The sequence below is a fragment of the Pinus tabuliformis genome, chromosome 9 (assembly GCF_031772625.1).
Source record: "Pinus tabuliformis cultivar Carrire ecotype Pingquan chromosome 9, CPIR1, whole genome shotgun sequence".
NCBI classification, from domain to species: Eukaryota; Viridiplantae; Streptophyta; class Pinopsida; order Pinales; family Pinaceae; genus Pinus; species Pinus tabuliformis.
The window spans coordinates 1755963627-1755983297 of record NC_142307.1 but is presented as its reverse complement, the minus strand read 5'-3'; the positions used below and the strand labels follow the sequence as shown (position 1 = coordinate 1755983297).

Sequence of the window (19671 nt, the reverse complement as noted above, 5' to 3'; positions counted from 1 at the left end):
CAGAGGCTCCAGAAGCTGATGTAGAGGCTCCGGAAGCTGACGTAGAGGCTAGCAGAGCTAACGCAAGGCCTAGAAGCAACACTCGAGGATTTCGTGGGATAGACTGGGAGATGGTAAGCCAGATAGGGTGAAGCAGTCCCTATCAGAGTGATGAGAGCAACAGAAGCTGCAATTGTTGTTGTCGGATTGTTCATCTGATGTTTTATCAACCGGAATATTTGTCTCCAAGTGAGAGGTACTACTGCCGAGGGCATTCTCTGTTGGGTGAGCCATTTCTAGCACCCTGGTTGTATTCTAAAAATTGCATAATAATAAAACCCTCTAAATAGCTGCACCGGTTTTCCTGCATTGGGTTTTTCTGAGGACATTAGTCCAAAAATAACAGTGTCACTTGTGTGCTTGTTTACTTTCAGTTGATGATCTGTAGATGTTGATACTGTACTTGTATTTATTTTCAATGTTTACATGGTAAATAACTTGTTAATTAATTGAACAAGTAGGAAGAAATAAATCAGATAGTATAGGAAGAATTTCTAACGAGTTAAACTTAGAAATTCCAACACAATGTGATTGATGATGAAAGATATGTCTCATTCTTATTGTCCTCTATACCTCTGTTGAACATTTGATGAATATCTTAGAAGAAGAATTTGGTTGGGTTTTCCCCCTCGTGTGGTTTTGCCCTGGTCTTTGACCTAAATCCTGGTGTCTTTATTGTGTATGCTTTTCTTCTATTGTTCCTTATTGTTCCAGCTTTTGTTGCATTGTTAATATTATTGTCTCTCTATATAATTTCTTATGATGATATGGGATGAATATAATTATTGAAAAAGTTTTAAAATGCGATTATCTACAATAGAGAACAATCTAGCCCAAAAATTAACATTTTTTTAAAAATTAGAACATTGACAAATATGAATGGTTATGATATCTATCTACTAATTTACTAGTTTAGTAATTACAATTTTATAATTTTGGAACTAGATAGTTTATTAATTTAATACAGTAATGATGTTCACAGTTCAATGTTCATTGCTAATGTTATCAACAATTGCTCAAGCACATAAGAAACTAGAAATTTATAAATATCATGATTGATAAATAAAACTAGAAATTTAGAAGTAGAACCTAGATATTTAAACCATAGATTGTAGATTTTTCATTAAGTCATCAAAATCAAAATGTATTACATAGATACTGAGGGAATTCCACTAGAAAATACAAAATAGAGTAGATACAAAATAGGTAGGAATATCATAGCTCGTCAGCGGTATTGGTCGTGACTCACTAGTCACAACTCTATCAATAGTCCAGGTCCTCCTCCATGTCATAATCGCCATCACTAGCACTATCATCTGATTCTGCTCCATCCTCCTCCTCTATGCCCAATCCAAGATCCCCTGCTACATTTGTTGGTGTGGAAGATGGCCCCTCAAGAGACTCATCATCAAAACTAACTGGCTATAGAATTGGGTCATTAAGATCCATGATGGCTAATGCCTCATGAACATACACGAAATTGAAAAAAATTAAAAAAATCAAGACGCGACACTTTTTACTTTGGGATTTTAGTGGGACATGTGTCCTAAAATCAGGACACATTAGGGCACGTCACCGACATGGCCCAAACATGTGTGTTGATTTTAAGACACATTGAAAAACATGTCGAACACGTTTTATGGGTCATGTCATGTCCGACACGTGAAATACAGGACATGAGACCCCGAAGGTCGTGTCTTGTGACTTAGGTTTATGATAATAACTCCTATGCTCAAATTCCATCAATAAATACAATGCTAATAATCTCAAGGAGTATAATCACGCACTTTGCATTAATCATTTTCCTCTAGGAATTGTTACCGCTCAAACTAGCAGGGGTCCTAGGAGGGGATCCTAAAAGGGAAACTACTAGGTTAAGGGCAACAATGGAGCGATAGCCCATTGTCACCTCAGCTAAGGCTCCCTACTCTTTACGGACTTTCACCGATGGGAGGAGACCCGATATGAAGGGAATCACTAGAAGGATGAATCAATGAAGAGAAAAGGAGTGATTCCTAAGGCCTATTCGCAAGAGAGACTCAATTGTATGGTTTGCTTGCTTGAGAAGCAAGGTGTAAGGCTCTCTAAGAAGGGCCAAGGGAGTTTCAAGGGCTAGGGTTTGCAAATGAGACTTATCAAGGAGGAACCTAGTCCTAGAAACCCTTGTGAAAACTTGGTTTCCAAATGGTCTTTGTAAAATTATCTTCCAAAAGTTGCGGGACCACATGAGACCAAGTGGACCCAAAGTTAGGTCAAGTTGGTGGAGTTGATCAATTAGAGGTTTGCTCCCACTTTGTTATCCATGGTTTGTAAGCTCCTTTACCTGATTATTATAATGCCTGATTGTACTGGAAACCTAGGGGACGCATTGGATCTCATGCAAGATTGCAGGTGGTTCCCATTTGGGTTTGGCTTCCCTATATGGAATCCTGACCCCCGGAAGTCCACATTGGCACATGTAGGGTGTGCATAGAGAGCCATGGTCCTCCACAACAGCAGACAAACAATCCACAGATCTTCATGGATGTTCAGATACTACTAGTGATCCACTTTTGGGATGATGGTGACATGATTGGTACACTAAGCTCGGCGGGCCCCCACAGGAGCCCCACACTCTTGGCAGGTGTCCCAGCACTTGTACAATGTCATGGCAGTATTCATTCCACCTGGACCATTGCAGAGGATCTATAGACATCTCTAATTGATATGGAGACCCATGGGGTCATTGATGTGCCCTCAGATCCACTGAGAGCACCACGGGTCTACTACTTGGAGAACAAGGGGCCACGCCGCCACCCCTTGTCCATCATATTCAGAGGAATTTATTCCTCAATATGGCACTTTAGGATGTTATTGGGCCTTTGGAGGGCCCTACGACATGCATACACCATTATTTGGTCCCTTGTGAGGCTTGTTTTTACATTATGAGCTATTATGGTGGGCATGTCACCATTAGGGGTTATTATTTGCACATTATTTTATCATTAGCAGCCCATAGGCTAATTCGAACTCCTTAGGAGGCTATATATTTATGTTAGATACATTCATTTGTATCATCACTGGACTTGGGATCTCTCTAATCATAGAGAATTTTCGCACTTTTTCCTTGGTGGATATTTCTGGAGATGGATGAATTTTGATGTATGGATTTGGGCTATTTCTCATGTCTTGGAGCTTTATTGAGAAAACGAAATTCTGGTTGGATATACTCTATAACGTCATAAGTAAATTTTGATGCTATTATTCTTGGTGTTGCATACTACTAAAATTAGGGCTAGTCGCTGCATTATCCAAATGTGGAATTGAGCATATTTTAGCTAATTTAACGTATGGGCCAATGTTATATGAATGAAATGTCGTAGAGATTTATTTATCTTGAGAAGCTTGCATCATTTGCATTGAAGTATAAATGCTTGAAGGTCACTTTTATTTTCTTTCTCTCAACATTGGACGAAGTTGACTTTCTAGGCCTCCTTGATCAAGAAACCAAGTTCTTACTCATCATTATCCTTGAATCCATATCCCCAAGTGAACTAGGCACCAATCCCTCAAAAAGGGTGACCACTTCAACCCTCTTTTAACCATTTTCCCCTTTTTCCCCAAGTCTAGCCCCTTAGGTCACCTAGGGCATCAATTTCCGGGGAATTGACCTAAGGAAAAAATTCAATCTCCTATAGGCTATTGCGCTGGTGGGTCCCCTCCCTCTCCTCCACATTTGAGGCAATTCTAACAATGGAATCTCCAGGAATCACAAGCCATAGCTTTACGATCGAATTGTGCCAAGGCATCCCCAAGGCTAGACCTCAATAGGATCAATTCAACCTTTCGAAGAAAGTATTCTTGTTTGGTCCTTTCCCCTCACCTTGTCCAGGATAGGAGCATCATTGGTTGCCACATTCCATCCCCGAACCTGGGCTGGGTCTACTTGGCCCCGTGTGGTCCCACTTCTCAATAAAGACTATTTGTCCAGGACCATTTGGGAATCAAATTTTCCCAAGGATTATAGGGTTTAGGAAACTTGTTCATAGGCCTATCCTTTCTCCCTCAACCCTCCAATCCTCACCCCTTATCCCTGGTGAACCAAGTCCCTTGCTTAAAGAGCAAGCAAGCTCCATTCTTCACTCCATCCTTGGGAAAAGTTTTTCAGCGTCACTTCTCACCTATCCATTGACATCTACTTTACAAAGTGATCCCTACACTACCGTGACTCCTCCCACCGATGAAAGTTTGTAAAGAGCAGGGAGATTTAGCTGTGGTGACAGTGGGCTAAGCCTCCATAGTTTCCCTTGACCTAACAGTTGCCCTTTTAGGAACCCCTTTTAGGTCCCCTGCTGGTTTGAGTGGTAATAGTCCCAAATAAAAAAAATTGGAACAAACACTTCACATAAAATTACCATTCACTTAATAGAAGATTTCCATGTAAAATTAAACAAATAGAGCACTTTAATACCATAACACAATGAACAAGAAAAATTCTCAGCTTTATTATATTAGATAAACTGGGGTTTACATGTGGATACAACCCATATAGCTGAGATAAATTGGCCTTAAGAATCTACTCTCATGTTGTGTTGGCCCTCCACCAAAATTGAATTGAAATGCCACTGCTAAGCTCTCTTGTGAATTCTGGATGAATTCACCAAGGGGAGATGGGTACTCGCCCAATCTCACTGAATCACCCGAGGGTTTCCGTCCTAGGGCTACCAATGGAGTAGAGAACCAGGTTCTCAACCTCTCATACAAGAAACAATATCAAATCCAAGATGTCTCCAAATGACCTCCTCCTCCTCTTTTATAGATCTGATGGATAGATCTCCAAGCCTCTAGAAGCATCTTATTTCATTATTTTATTATTATTCTAGAAGCTCCTCCATTGACTTTATCTTAAGTGACCTTTTAATTTTACTTTATTTCACCTAAGTCACTTTTGGCCCATTCCTCCAATTATTTGTTTTTCCTTAATTAAATGAGTAATTAAAGTCATTTTTAATTAAGGAAAGTGGTAAATCACCCACCATACTTTCTTCGGCCACTGGAAGTCACTTCTCAGCATCCAATCTTGTAGATCTTCTCGTTTTGGTTCCATCGAGCTATTACACCAAGGTGTTCTATCAAATATTCCTCTCGGAATGCAACCTTGAGCTTAATTAATTAAGTTATGCCCAATAATAACCCTGTTTTATGGGAATTATTAGAAAGTCATAGAAGCAGAAACAAGATGTGCGGAACTACTCATGATGATGAATATGCCAAGCGAATGCCATTGAACCCCATAAAAACTCCTCAAAACTCCATCAGGACCCCTAATGACATAAACCTGCTCCACTGACCTGGCCATACCTTGCCCTGGAAATCCACCCTGGCTATACTATGGAGAAAAATAAAAATGGGGACATTAAAGTCCTCTCACCCCAAGATTGCTTGCCCTCAAGCAATCCAAATTTGTGGACCAATCTGGTGGCCCAATGCAACTGAAACCCAATGCCCAGATCCCATACGAATCATTGGGTAATGCTCTGCTCCTGTGTTAACCCACCATGAACGGACCCCTCAATGCCTGAATCCCAGACCAATCTTTGACTAAACCTATCATCAACAAATCCTCCTGGATCCCAATGCCACCAAGAACAAGTATCAAGGCTCCAAGGCTCCTACTATGCTATAACTCCAACCATGAATGGTGATCCATCCCCCACGTAGCAACTCATCACCTCTCTCCCATCCAACCCTTGGCATAGATCAAGGTCAATCACATCATTCTGATGTTGTGCTGAAATATTGATGAGTGGCCAGCCTACATCTTACTGCCAACTGAAGCATGTAATATTACTCACCTTTAAGGGTTTCTACAATACAATGCTTCTGAGTAAAAATGAGACTCCATCAATAGGGTACCAACTCATGATCTCTCGCCAATCCAATGCATGGACACTTGTGTAAGGAACAAGTCTACTGGGTTGATATGGGTCCCTGCTCAATTGATGATGCTCTATTTGGTCAATCAACCAAATCTATCTAAGGAAACCTGCCCCTCGCTCTATAACAGGAAAAAGTGGGCAAGATGTGCTACAAGCTCTGTCTATGTACCCCTGGAGAGGGATGCCCTCTAAAAGTACCGCAACTCTGATAGTTGCCTGTGCAAGTACCTACACCTCATCAAAGGGTTGGCCCAAAGATGTATGTACCACCATCTCTAAAAGATACAGCCTCATCTGGCCGAAAATTCCACCCTTATCCAGTCTACCAACCTCCTGCAAAACTATTCCGTTAGAACCTCGCTCCTCCTGAGGACATCTGTCCGCAAACACTGCCACCTTGCTAGCTATCTGTACATCTGTCTGTTCCTCATCAATGGCTGACCCCAAGGGTGGTTGCTCATCCTCCACGATCACGAGCTCAATATGAACCTCCAACTGGCTCTCCCCAGAAGGCTCATAATGCATACTGCGCACATCCTCCTCAACTGACTCATGCTCCACAATATGCGGCCCATGCTGAATTCCCACTGGTGACTCATCATCCTGAATGTCACCCATAGGGTCCACTAACTGCTCATCATGCGAATCTGGCCTATTGTCAACGACTCTACATGACTCATGCTCCTCGAAGGTGTCCTTGTATGAACCCATGGACTCGTCCAAAGAAGAATCCTCACCCTAAGGGTCAGAAGCAATCTCCACCTGCTCTACCTCTATCATCTCCTCAATGTCACTCAAGCATGAGTGGTCAGGTCCCCAAGGTCCCCTGCAAATGAAGCAAAGTCCCTTCCTTCTCAACTCATTCCTACTACATGATCCCCCAATCCTGAGTAGCTCCTCCCTGGTCAATTGTCTCTTGAACAACCCAATGTTTTGCTTAACCTACCTTTTAGCTAGCTCATAAGCATAAGGTGAGACCAACTGCTCTCTCCTCCAAATAGACAACAATTGAGACTGCAAATCCCGACAAATGGCATCACGACCTCTCATACATGATGACAATATGGATTGCATGTGTTCTATGACTGTGTTAGGATGATGTTTCCTAATGCTGAAGAAGCATTGGAAAATTTGCAGGATCAAATCATTGCACTCTAGATCAAACATGATTTCATAAGTCCTAGTCATGGCCATAACTTCTAAAATATCAAGCTTCTTCCCAAAGGTAGAGCCTGCACTGTGGTCCAAGTCTTGGAAAGTTTCTACTACCAGTCTGAAAACTCTCCTCATAACATCATCATTGTAAGGAGCTATAGGGGCAGTTAGTCTCATGATGTTACTGAGACAAGATGCAACTAGAAGTCTAACCCCTTCACAAGGTTCCTCTAAGAATTTGTGTTGTATGAGAGCAAGCATAGCTAGTTTTAGAGCCCAAATTAGTTTCTTCCCTTCTAATCGGCTCACTTTGGAAAGTAGTGCATCTAGTTCATCTAGTTTGAAAAGGACTTTCCATGTGACCTTCATGCATTTTAAATCTATCCCAAGTGCAAATATTTTGTACCCTATTTCCTGCCCCTTCTGTGCATCCTTTGGATATTCTCTCTGAAGAATGGCATAGACACCCTTTGAGAAAGGCCTACTGTTATGCTTGGTTTTCTGGGGTATATCATCGTCCATTGAGGTGTTATTGTGTTGGTTTATGAAGTATTTTAGATACTCCATTTTTATTGTAACAATACAAGGTTATGATAAGCAATGCAAGGCATAACCAATCACCTTACATCCATCAACAATACATTGTCCAACAATCTATGGGAATGCTAACAACAATGACACATATTATTGACAACTCTCCAATAATACTCAACACTCTTTACTGACCCAGAAATTTACACAACGATAACATCACATAGGCAGCCTTGAAAGTATAAAGAGTATAGTGAACAGAAAAGAATGATGAACCTGGAATAAATATCAGCTAGGCACCCTACGATACAGGACGTTTTCATCTAGAACCACTACATTGTATGATTGTCTCACTGGAACAACTTTCAATTTTGCCCAGGATACACGCACAGCAGCGAAGTGAATAATACATGCCCACCCAAGTGACAAGCAAAGTCATTCTTCATGCCTAGACAATCAGCGATAGCCCACAATACACAAATGATTTGACTAGCAAATGAACTGTGAGGAATGTGGCCTTCTTCTTAGTGTCCAGAACTCGTTCCCAATGGGCAATAGTCTTGCTGCTCACGGTGTGTATGAGGAACTCCTCTTTCCTTGACTGAAAACTCAGCCCACAACTTAAGTAGCACCTAGATTCCTTATACAGTTCAATCTCCAGTTGAATTTCTTTTGACTGTAATGATGGCTTAACCACAACTTTGCGTTCCAATGTACGTTGATGATGTGGCCCTTGTCCTGCACGATTTTGGCCCCACGAAAGAACCCGTCACCAAATTTCAACCTCTGCACGACCCTAAAACCGCATGCACATGAACATAGAAAGCTCAGTCCTTCGTTTTTGCTGCGCGAGGAATTCAATTTCGGCTCATGTTCCAAGTAAGCTCTGCCAGACGTAACAAGACAGAGGTATGTCGCTTTGCGCCTGATCAAATAGTAACAAGACGCCATGTTGATTCGACCCAATCGCGCCTCTAAGTTACACTGCCAATTCACGTTGATAACTTCACCCGAAGCGATTCTATCCAATGCAGTGGCTACAACATTTACCATTGACGTAGGAATTCCCCTTTTGGTCCACGGTCAAACCATATACATCGTGCTTCCCTATTGAAATCGATTTGTACTCTGCCTCGACAGTGTCACTGTTCAGCCTCTGTCAATGAATTTTTGCCAGCATATGACTCTCATTCGGCAAGAATAACTCCTATGCACTAATTTATTTCTGCCACGAACGCCCCTACTATATTCGGGATTATTCATTTATTCTTGGTGGCTTCCCTCTTAGCACTTGTCCCAATTCCTCGATCTGGCAACCCGAAAAATTGGACTGTGCCAATGTTCTAAAGTTGATGATTCCTCCTTTGGCGTGTCCGTTCAGCTCTCCATGCCCAGCTGCCACAAGCATAAGAGTGTGATGAAATGCGGCCTCGGCTTCGTGATGTTGCTCTCACTGTGACGTTGTTATTTTGTGGTTCCCAGAGCAAGAATTCGTCACCCCTCTTCACAGTCACGGTCATATTGTAGTTGGAAGACTTGAATTCCTCCCCCAACTGCAAATAAGAATCGGCTCTTCAAAATTAGTTTTGACCCTTCAAATAATTTGGCAGGTGCCAATCACACTACATTTTTGTCACTCGCATCGCAACGACTTTGAAGTGGCCGCTCTTCAAGGTTTGTTCCTAGGTTGTCACGATAATGAAATCGACCTTGCAAACAACCGTTGCCATCCTTTAAGCGCTAAAGCTCCAAGCTCTATGACGGAATCACAATTTTAACTCAACCTCCACAAAATAACACTATCAGCCACAAAATCTTTGGTAACGTGGGCCCCAAACTTGCTCACAGCTCACGATTTAGCCCAAGGTCGCTCTTCAATTGATTATTCTCGGCCCTTCTAAAATTCCTTGATGGTTCCATCAGAACTTTCATGTAATGAACTTTGGCCAAAATAATTTTTCTCCCCTCCCTTGAAAATTTCGGCTTCACAGTGTAAAATAAAATGAATCTCGCTTCTTCAATTGAAAGATTTCGTCATGAGTTTCTCAGCTCCCCCTTCAATATTTTGACGGTTGCCTTCTGAAAAGAAAATATATGTCGATTCCCTTTGGCCGCTTCACAAATTTGGATTGACAGCTTTTCACACTTATGAACATTGGGTTTAATTTGTCGAATGATTATTATGTATCAAACAAATTGCTCATGGAACAAAAAATTGTCGATCATTTTGTTGAACACTTGACATGCAAACTGTTCAGATCCAACAATGCCTAAAAAATAATAAGCCCTTGATCTCCCTCTGAAGTTGATCTGCAAAAACCATCAGGAACCAAAATAGCCACAACTAAAAACTGAAAACCTGCACATTGAACCAAGATCAAAGCTCTGATACCACTATAATGTCCCAAATGAAAAAAATTGGAACAAACACTTCACATAAAATTACCATTCACTTAACAGAAGATTGCCATGTAAAATTAAACAAATAGAGCACTATAATCCCATAACACAATGAACAAGAAAAATTCTCAGCTTTATTATATTAGATAAACTGGGGTTTACATGTGGATACAACCCATATAGCTGAGATAAACTGACCTCAAGAATCTGCTCTCATGCTGTGCTGGCCCTCCACCAAAATTGAATTGAAATGCCACTGTTAAGCTCTCCTGTGAATTCTAGATGAATTCACCAAGGGGAGATGGGTACTTGCCCAATCTTGCTGAATCACCCGAGGGTTTCTGACCTGGAGCTACCAATGGAGTAGAGAACCGGGTTCTCAACCTCTCATACAAGAAACAATATCAAATCCAAGATGTCTCCAAATGACCTCCTCCTCTTTTATAGATCTGATGGATATATCTCCAAGCCTCTAGAAGCATCTTATTTTATTATTTTATTATTATTCTAGAAGCTCTTGCATTGACTTTATCTTAAGTGACCTTTTAATTTTACTTTATTTCACTTAAGTCACTTTTGGCCCATTTGCTCCAATTAATTTTTTTCCTTAATTAAATAACTAATTAAAGTTATTTTTAATTAAGGAAAGTGGTAAATCTCCCGAGTCCCACCATACTCTCTTCCGCCACTGGAAGTCACTTCTCAACATCCCATCCTGTAGATCTTCTCGTTCCGGTTCCAATGAGCTATTACACTAAAGGGTTCTGTCAAATATTCCTCTCGGAATGCCACCTTGAGCATAATTAATTAAGTTATGCCCAATAATAACCATGTTTTACGAGAATTATCAGAAAGTCATAGAACCAAAAACAAGATGTGCGGAACTGCGCATGATAATGAATATGGCAAGCGAATGCCATCAGACCCCATAAAAACTACTCAAAACTCCATCGAGACCCCTGATGACATAAACCTACTCCACTGACCTAGTCATCCCCTGCTTTGGAAATCCACCCTCATCCTCCTATGGAGAAAAATAAAAATGGGGACATTTTAAATTAACCATATTCCCTAAGTTTAAACTTAGGAAATATTAAAAAAAAAACGGTTAATGATCCGAATTGGATTATTATATTGTTTTACATCCATCTCGATGCATTTAGAGTGGAAAAAGTGGAGGAATCGACTCACGGGACTATTTTTACTAGCGGGACCCAGTTTGGCAAAACAGGGCCTGAAACCTTCCAGGAGTGTTTTGAGGCATCAAACGATGTTTTTTAGGTGTAACACTTTGCTGCTTAAGCACAACACCTTTTCTTGCTATTCTACACACACAAAGTTTTCCAACGACGCAAGAATAGCATCAATCGGAGTCCATATGCAAAAGTTATGCCACTCAGAAGTTGACCTTCCTGTTTTCACTCCTATAGCTTAGGAGGGTGTCGCGTCAACCCCTATTATTCATGGAAACGGAGCTAGCCACGTGTTTGTGATGTAAAATACTCTAGAAGAGTCTATTTTGTAACTCTAGTTAAGAGTTGATGTAGTCAAAATTAACGACTAGTAGGCTATCGGGTTGTGTTATAACCAGGCCACTAGGGAGAAGAGGCATTCAATTCTTTCGAGAGCATTTTGTTCCATAGTTAAGCAAAGATAGCCAGGAGAGATAGGAGGTAGAGCACATAGAAAGAATTTTTGCATTGTAGCAGCCCACGGGCCACAAACATTACTTCTTTGTATCTATAGCCATATTTCCAAACAGAGAAAGAGAGCAAAGCGACCTCACCTTCCAATTGGGTTTTCTCTCAAAAGGGTTTCCCAAAGAGCATATCTTGTGTCTTATGTGTGTGTGTGAGCTTATTTTGTCATTCTCTACTTTTCTGCTTGATTTACTTTTACATGCATGCACTAATTACAGTGGATTTTACATATTTAGAAATTAAATGAAACTGTAATAGTGTAGAATCTCAAATTTTTTTCATATAATATTATCAGATCTGTTGTGGCGAACTATCCAGTGGACTATCCACGGCAGTTTACAAATCATTTGGTATCGGAGCAGGTTTCTTTGGGTATTTTATGGATATTGCAAGGATCGAGATCGGCAAGGCCAAAAATCATAAAACACTAATCATGGGCGACAAATTTGTAAACGAACCTCGTGATCCTGTAGAGGTGAGGTTTTCGTAGCGCGAAGAATAAGTCACGGATATAAACTACAATGTAAACCTCCTCATGGCGGACCTAAGCAATAAGCTGGGGATATTTGGAGGAGGGGTTCGAATTCAGAGGACAAATCAGAAGGGGGATTGAGAGATCGGGAAGACGCAGATAACCAGCCGAAGAAAGAACCCGAAAAAGATCAACCTAGTTCGAGTGTCGTGAACCAATCCCTGTTTAAAGTGGAAGCAAAAGTCGATATCAAGCCATACCACGACGAGATTGACTCTCTGAAGCTGAGCCACTGGATGCAACAACTGGAAGTTTATTTCAGTGTCCATCAGATCGAGGAAGGGCAGAAGATCTCATTCATGTGGCTGAAATTGGAGGGCCATGCACTGACTTCGTGAGAGAGACACACGGAAACCCTAAAGTTGGAGGGAGAACTTCTAGTGACTAAGTGGGAGGATTTCAAAACCATCATTAAGTCATAATTTTATCCGATTGGGTATGTGGAAAACCAGTGGATAGTGGCATTACTTCAGGCAAAAGCCAGACCAAAATGTGCAAGAGTACACCACAAAATTTAGAAAGATGGCTATAATGCTGGGTATCCCTCCAAAGAACCCAATTGTACTCCTCGAGTATTTAGGGGGTCTGCACCGCCATCTACGTGAGCAAGTAATGTTGTTCAAGCCCAAACGGTGGATGAGGCTTGTGTACAGGCACAGTACCTAGAGATTATAGGCCTGAAAATAGCGCAATCAAGTGGATCGAAGCAAAAGGAGCAACAAGACGCTTCTAAGGAGGGGAAGAAGAAGCAAAAAGGGGGAAAAGATAAAAAGACGACAACCACAACACACCAGTGCAAAGATCCTAGCAACCACTGCAACATTGATGGCCATACAGAGGAGAAGTGTTGGAAGTTGCATCTAGAGCTAAACCCGAAGAACAAGAAGAAAGATAATAAGAAGAAGAATCTCATGGCCACTGATTCGAGCAACCAAGTTGAAAGCAACTCAGACGTGGATGAGAAGATCGTTTGTACATCAATGCAGAAGGAGGTGAATCTAAGTAGCCTTCAATAACAAGAAGAGAAAGAAATGACCAAAATCTTCCATGTAAAGATACAGGTCAAGAAGATGAAGATTGATGTTCTATTTGACTCAGGATCGCAGGAGAATCTCATTGCAGCAGATCTGGTCAAGAAATTGGGGCTCGAAGTTCTTGTTCATCCAAACCCATATCCACTGAGATGGGTACATAAGGATGCGGCGCTGAAGGTAACAAAACAGTGCAAAATTAGATTTTCTATCAGTGTTGATTTTATTGATGAAGTAGATTTGGATGTGGTTCCCCTTGATGTATGTGGAATTTTGTTTGGGAGTCCATACATGTACATGCGTGATGCAATATTCATGAGGAGAGCTAACCAGTACTGGCTCATTAAGGATGGGAAATCATTCATCATCAATGCGCACAAAGGCGAGTCGAAAATTTCACTGGTAAGTACCAACCAAGCCAAGATATTGATCAGTTCCATCAAGAAGTATGTTTTATTATTTTTAAGAGAAAGTCAGTCTGTAGAGGAGTCAAAAGAAGCAAGGCATCCCTAGAGGGGTGTACTAAGAAACAAAAACAACAATTGGAGGAGTTGTTACATGCATACAAGAATGTGTTCCAAGAGCCAAAAGGGTTACCCCCTAAGAGAGAAGTGGAGCATGAGATCCAATTATTGCCAGACTCCCTATTGCCAAATATTGGGTTGTACAGGAAGTCCGTTATAAAAGCAAGTGAGGTGAAGAAACAATTGCAGCAGCTGCTGGAACAGGGTTTCATTCGACCGAGTACATCACCATGTAGGTCACCCATCATCATTGTGCCAAAGAAGGATGGGACTTGGAGAACGTGTATAGATTACAGGGCGTTGAATAAAATCACATTCAAGAACAGATACCCCCTGCCCAGGATAGACGATCTGCTAGATCAGTTGCAACAAGCAAAGTATTTCACCAAGATGGACTTGAAGTCTGGATATCACTAGGTTCGAGTCAAAGAAGAAGATACATGGAAGACCGCCTTCAAAACCAGGCAAGGTTTGTATGAGTGGTTAGTTATGCCATTTGACCTATGTAATGAACCAGCTACATTTATGAGATTAATGAATGATGTACTGCACCCTTTTATAGATTCATTTGTTATTGTCTATTTGGATGATATATTGGTATATAGTGCTACCTGGGAGGAGCATATTTCACATTTGACACGGGTGCTGGAAACATTGAAGAAGCACCAGCTGCTAGCAAATATCAAGAAGTGCGAGTTTGAGCAACAATCCTTGGTGTAATTGGGATATGTGATCGGTGGAGGAGAATTGAAGATAGATCCTTCCAAGATGGAGGCCATCATGAAATGGTCGGTCCCTACTAATGTTACTGAGGTTAGGAGTTTCATTGGGGCAGCACAGTACCTGAGGAAATTCATAGCCTTGTTTTCAGCGGTAGCAACACCGCTCCACGCCATAACAGCAAGTGGCAAGAGTTTCTAGTGGGGAAAAGGTCAGCAAAAGGCTTTCGATGAGTTAAAGAAGAAGATCAGTGAAGCACCAGTTTTGGCATTACCAAACTTGCAACTACCCTTTGAATTTGAGACAAATGCGAATGGGTATGTTATGGGAGTTGTCTTGATGTAAGGAGGAAGGCTCATTTGCTACCATTCTAAAGTATTTCATGGGGCAGTTCTTAACTACCCTACCTACAATAAGGAGCTCTATGCCATGGTGCAAGCTGTGAAGAACTAGAAGCTCTATCTGATGGGAAATGAGACAATAATTCACATAGATCACCAGCCGTTACAGTACTTGCAGACCCAGAGTAAGCTACAGGATGGGGTTTTTACAGCAGTTTCATTTGGTGATCAAGTATAAGAAGGGCAGCACAAACAAGTTGGTCGATATGCTTTCAAGGCCACCCACATCAAACATTACAACTTTGGGGACTCTTATGCACATGGAGCCATTCACCCATGATGCATATGGAGAGGCATATTCAGAAGATGAGGACTTCAAGGAGGTGTATCAGCAGTTGCAAAGTCAGAGTCATGTGCACGATGGCGACAACACCGTTGACTACCATCTCTAGGATGGGTTACTCTACAGGTTGGATAAGCTATGTGCTCTTAAAGGTGAGCATTTGCAGTTGATTAGAGAGGCTCAAACCTCCAAGGTTGCAGAGCACTTTGGTGTAGGGAAGACAGTGGCTAACTTGAAAAGGTATGTGTATTGGCCCAAGATGCAAGAACAGGTAGCTAGGTTCATAAGAGGATGCATGCTTTGTTGTACCAGCAAGCCTAGCAACAGGAAACAAGGTCTGTATCATCCCTTACTTGTACCTACTCGTCCTTGGGAAAGCATTTCCATGGACTTTATGGGAGGTTTACCGACAACCAGGAAGGGACATGACTACCTGTTCGTGGTAGTTAACAGGTTCAGCAAGATGTGTGTTCTGATGCCCTGTAAAAAGACCATCAGCAGACAAGAAGCAACAAACTTGTTCTTTGGACATGTCTGGGTACACTTTGGGATACCAAGGAGCATCATTTCAGACAGGGATACAAGATTTCTCAGTGCATTTTGGACTACATTGTGGGAGAAGATCAACACAAAGTTGAAGAGATCTACAACATTCCATCCACAGACAAATGGGCAAATAGAAGTAGTCAATAGGAATTTGGTGCAGCTTTCGAGGGGTTACAACCAAAAGAATCCGAAGACCTGGGATGAAAATCTAGTATATATACAACATTCATATAACAGAGCAATCCACACTTCTACAGGAAAGTCCTCATTTGAAACTTGTTTTGGATATTTTCCACCTTCACTTTTGGATATTGCATATGGGCAGCTAGGAGGAGTGAAGGAGGACATTACAAGAGATGCTTTGAGGGCTGAAAAATTTATAGAGAAGATCAGGCAGATCCATCTACAAGTACAGGAAACACTACCGAAATCGCAGGTGAAGTATAAGGCCACACATGATCAGCATAGAATAGAGAAATCATTCAAGGTGGGAGACAGTGTAGGGCTACAGTTGAACAAGGAGGGGCTGCAGGGGATTGGTAAAACAATCAAGGCTCTAAGTTATGGTCCCTTTGAGATACTGGAAAAGGTGGATGATAATGCCTATCGACTCAATTTACCACCATATATGCACATTTACTCAATTGTAAATGTGGAGAATTTGAAACTCTATGATCCTTCCATGCTAGATCAAAAAGAGGAACAGGTCCTACCTTCTATGGAGGATTTGGAACCAGACACTCAAGTAGAGTTGACAGAAGATACAGTTTTGCAGAAGGGGTCCAGAACTACAACACAAGGGCAACAAGACCTTTGACAGATTGGGTTGAAGAGACAACTTATAGGCAAAGCTAAATGGTACACCAAAGAGAAGGTGGAGGAAAAATTTCCTCACCTCATTCAGTAAAACATTTTGGGGACCAAAAGCCTCCCAAAATGGGGACGTGTGATCCGAATTATATCATTATATTGTTTGTCATCCACCCTGATGCATTTAGAGTGGAAAAAGTGGAGGAATCAGCTCACAAAACTGTTTTTACTGGCAAGACCCAATTTGGCAAAACAGGGTCTCAAACCTTTCAGGAGCATTTTGAGGCATCAAATGACGTTTTTTGGGGGTAAAACTTTGTTGCTTAAGCGTCGCACCTTCTCATGCTATTCTACACACAAAAAGATTTCCAACGGCACAAAAATCGCATCAATCGGAGTTTGTATGCAAAAATTATGCCACTCAGAAGTTGACGTTCCTGTTTTCATTCCTATAGTTCGGAAGGATGCCGTGTCAACCCCGATTATTCATGGAAAAGGGGCTAGCCACGTGTTTGTGATGTAAAAGACTCTAGAAGAGTCTATTTTGTAGCTCTAGTTATGAGTTGATGTAGTCAAAATTAACCACTAGTAGGCTATCAGGTTGTGTTATAACCGGGTCACTAGCAGGAAGAGACATTCCATTCTTTCGAGAGCATTTCGTTCCATAGTTGAGCAAAAATAGCCAGGAGATATAAGAGGTAGAGCACACAAAGAGGATTTGTGAACTATAGTAGCCCATGGGCCACAAACATTACTTCTTTATATCTGCAGTGATATTTCTAGACAGAGAAAGAGAGTGAAGCGGCCTCACCTTCTAGCTAGTTTTTCTCCCATAAGGGTTTCCCAGAGAGCATATCTTGTGTATTATGTGTGTGTGAGCTTATTTCGTCGTTCTCTACTTTTCTGCTTGATTTACTTTTACATGCATGCACTAATTAAAGTTAATTTTACAAATCTCGAAATTAAATGAAATTGTAATAGTGTGGAATCTCAGATTTTTTAATATAATATTATCATATCTATTGTGACGAACTGTCCAATGGAATATCCACAATAGTTTACGGATCAGTTAATAATCTAATTGAAACACTTCTAGACAAAATTTCCATAAACAATTTCTGGGTTTTGGAGATCTCATGAATTCTAGCCTCTCCACCAAATTTCGTGGCTACAACACATCTGATGCTACAAAAACTAATATTTCTACTTCAAACGTTGTTGTAGATTTGGAAATAAAACCAATGTTGCACATAATGCATCTTTTAATTCTTTCAATGCTCTATCATGTTTTGGTCCCCAATTGAGAGTTTTGGTGCCACTAGTGAGTTGGTAGAGGTTCAAGAGGACAAGTAATGAGATAAAATAGATGGAGGAACTTGAAATAGAAGTTCATGCCCCACAGCAAACTGATTATAGTGGGGTGTCTTAATGTCTACATGATCCAAATAAAACTACATTTACATGAATATTTTGCACTATGTAGTACTACTTATGAATATATATTAACTTTTAAATACTTATCACAATAGCACCTCGAATTCTTGTGAATTTAGATTAGTGATTGAATATAATGGAGTAATGATTTAGTTTCATTTCTTCCAAATGTAGCAACTAATGCTCTGCAGTGTAACCATTTGGCTAAGGGGCAATCTAGAACAAAAGCGAAGAAGGATTTGTTTTTCATACAACCAGATGAGACAAAATCATTGAACATTTCATAATGGAATAGAAAGATAACTACCAAGGATTTTGGCCACCAATACTATGAATCACTAAATCATTTGACTAGAACAAGAATCCCTAATCACCAAATTGAGCTCTTATCCCTAAGAAGTTAGCAAATGTTACACTTGCTTGTAATTAAGAAAAAATTCAAAACTAATTTGTTGCAAACAACAGATTGTACAATAAATTGACAAGCTCTACTAAACTGAATTATTCTATATAAAATTGTCTTGTTATGTATGTGTGGCCTTTGTTTGTGATTTTTTTTCATGAGATTGTATATAGATAAATACAAGATAATGTATTTTTATTACTGTGTAATGAATGACCACAAAAAGTAGCTCCCTGGGACTAAAAAGAGTAAAATATGCATAATACAAAATAGTAGTGCAAATGCAGCTCCTGGAATTAAGTTAAACATCAACAGGAAAATATAAATATACAACTATCATAGAAGTATCACATGAAAACCAAAAATTTCATTTACAAAACAATGATGACCTCTACAATATTTGAAAATGAGTCTCAGAGATTTCAATTATGAATCAACAAAATTATCATGAATCATGATGTTTCTTACGACAAGGATATAGATGTTAAGGTTGAGAAGAATAAGGTTGTCCTATAAAATAAATAGTCTGCATAAGTTTGTAATACATAACGCTTGTAATGGGAAGTTAAAACCTTCCAAGTAGTCTATCTAAACGAAGAAGATAACTAAATGTAACCACCTAAAAATTGTGGTATTCAATCTAAAGAGAACTGCAGTAAGTCATGCTGATAGATGGATAGGTTTTTCATCGTCAACACATTTCCTATATAAACTTATAAAGTATCGAATGTTGTCTATGGCAATGGAATGGCCTCTATTAAATGAGAGCCCTTAATAATTTCACAAGACAAATCTCATACCATTTTAGCAATTCTCTATAATAAAACTTATATAATTAAACTGAATATATGTACAGTGAAACAAACACTACGATTGTCACTCACTTCAATAATGCTGCAGGAAATCCAACTTTATTTGTTCCCAACGATGTCAAGAGAATGAAGTGATTAACTTTTGCTACAGTTGCTGCACGATGTCAAGAGAATGAAGTGATTAGATTATAGTTTCTGCATATGAAAAATACAATAGTTTCAACGATAAGCAATGAAATTCAAAATATGACAAACTTGACAAATCAGGAGTTTTGAAAAATAAAGTGAACCAACCTAGCAAAAAACTGAATGAGTGTTTTAGCTGTAAAGATTATATATTATTCATGTGCCCACCCAAGAAAATGAATTCACTAGAAAATATCCATATTCAAGACTTTCCAGTGGAAAATAATTTTGTGAAACTTCAAAGGG

The 19671-nt window shown here is 40.2% G+C and overlaps 1 protein-coding gene across 3 annotated transcripts in view; it reads right to left on the bottom strand.

The window, feature by feature from the left end:
- Window positions 1-19671, bottom strand: part of LOC149155773 (protein TIC 62, chloroplastic-like) — a 306905-nt gene that overhangs the window by 143415 nt on the left and 143819 nt on the right. For all 3 annotated transcript variants that reach the window (XR_016263751.1, XM_089445999.1, XM_089445998.1), the window contains exon 6: window positions 19312-19393. Coding sequence is in view for 2 of the 3 variants with exons in the window: in XM_089445999.1 (XP_089302125.1) it covers window positions 19312-19393 (82 nt within the window). In the remaining variant the exon portion in view is untranslated. The remainder of the gene's footprint in view (window positions 1-19311; window positions 19394-19671) is intronic.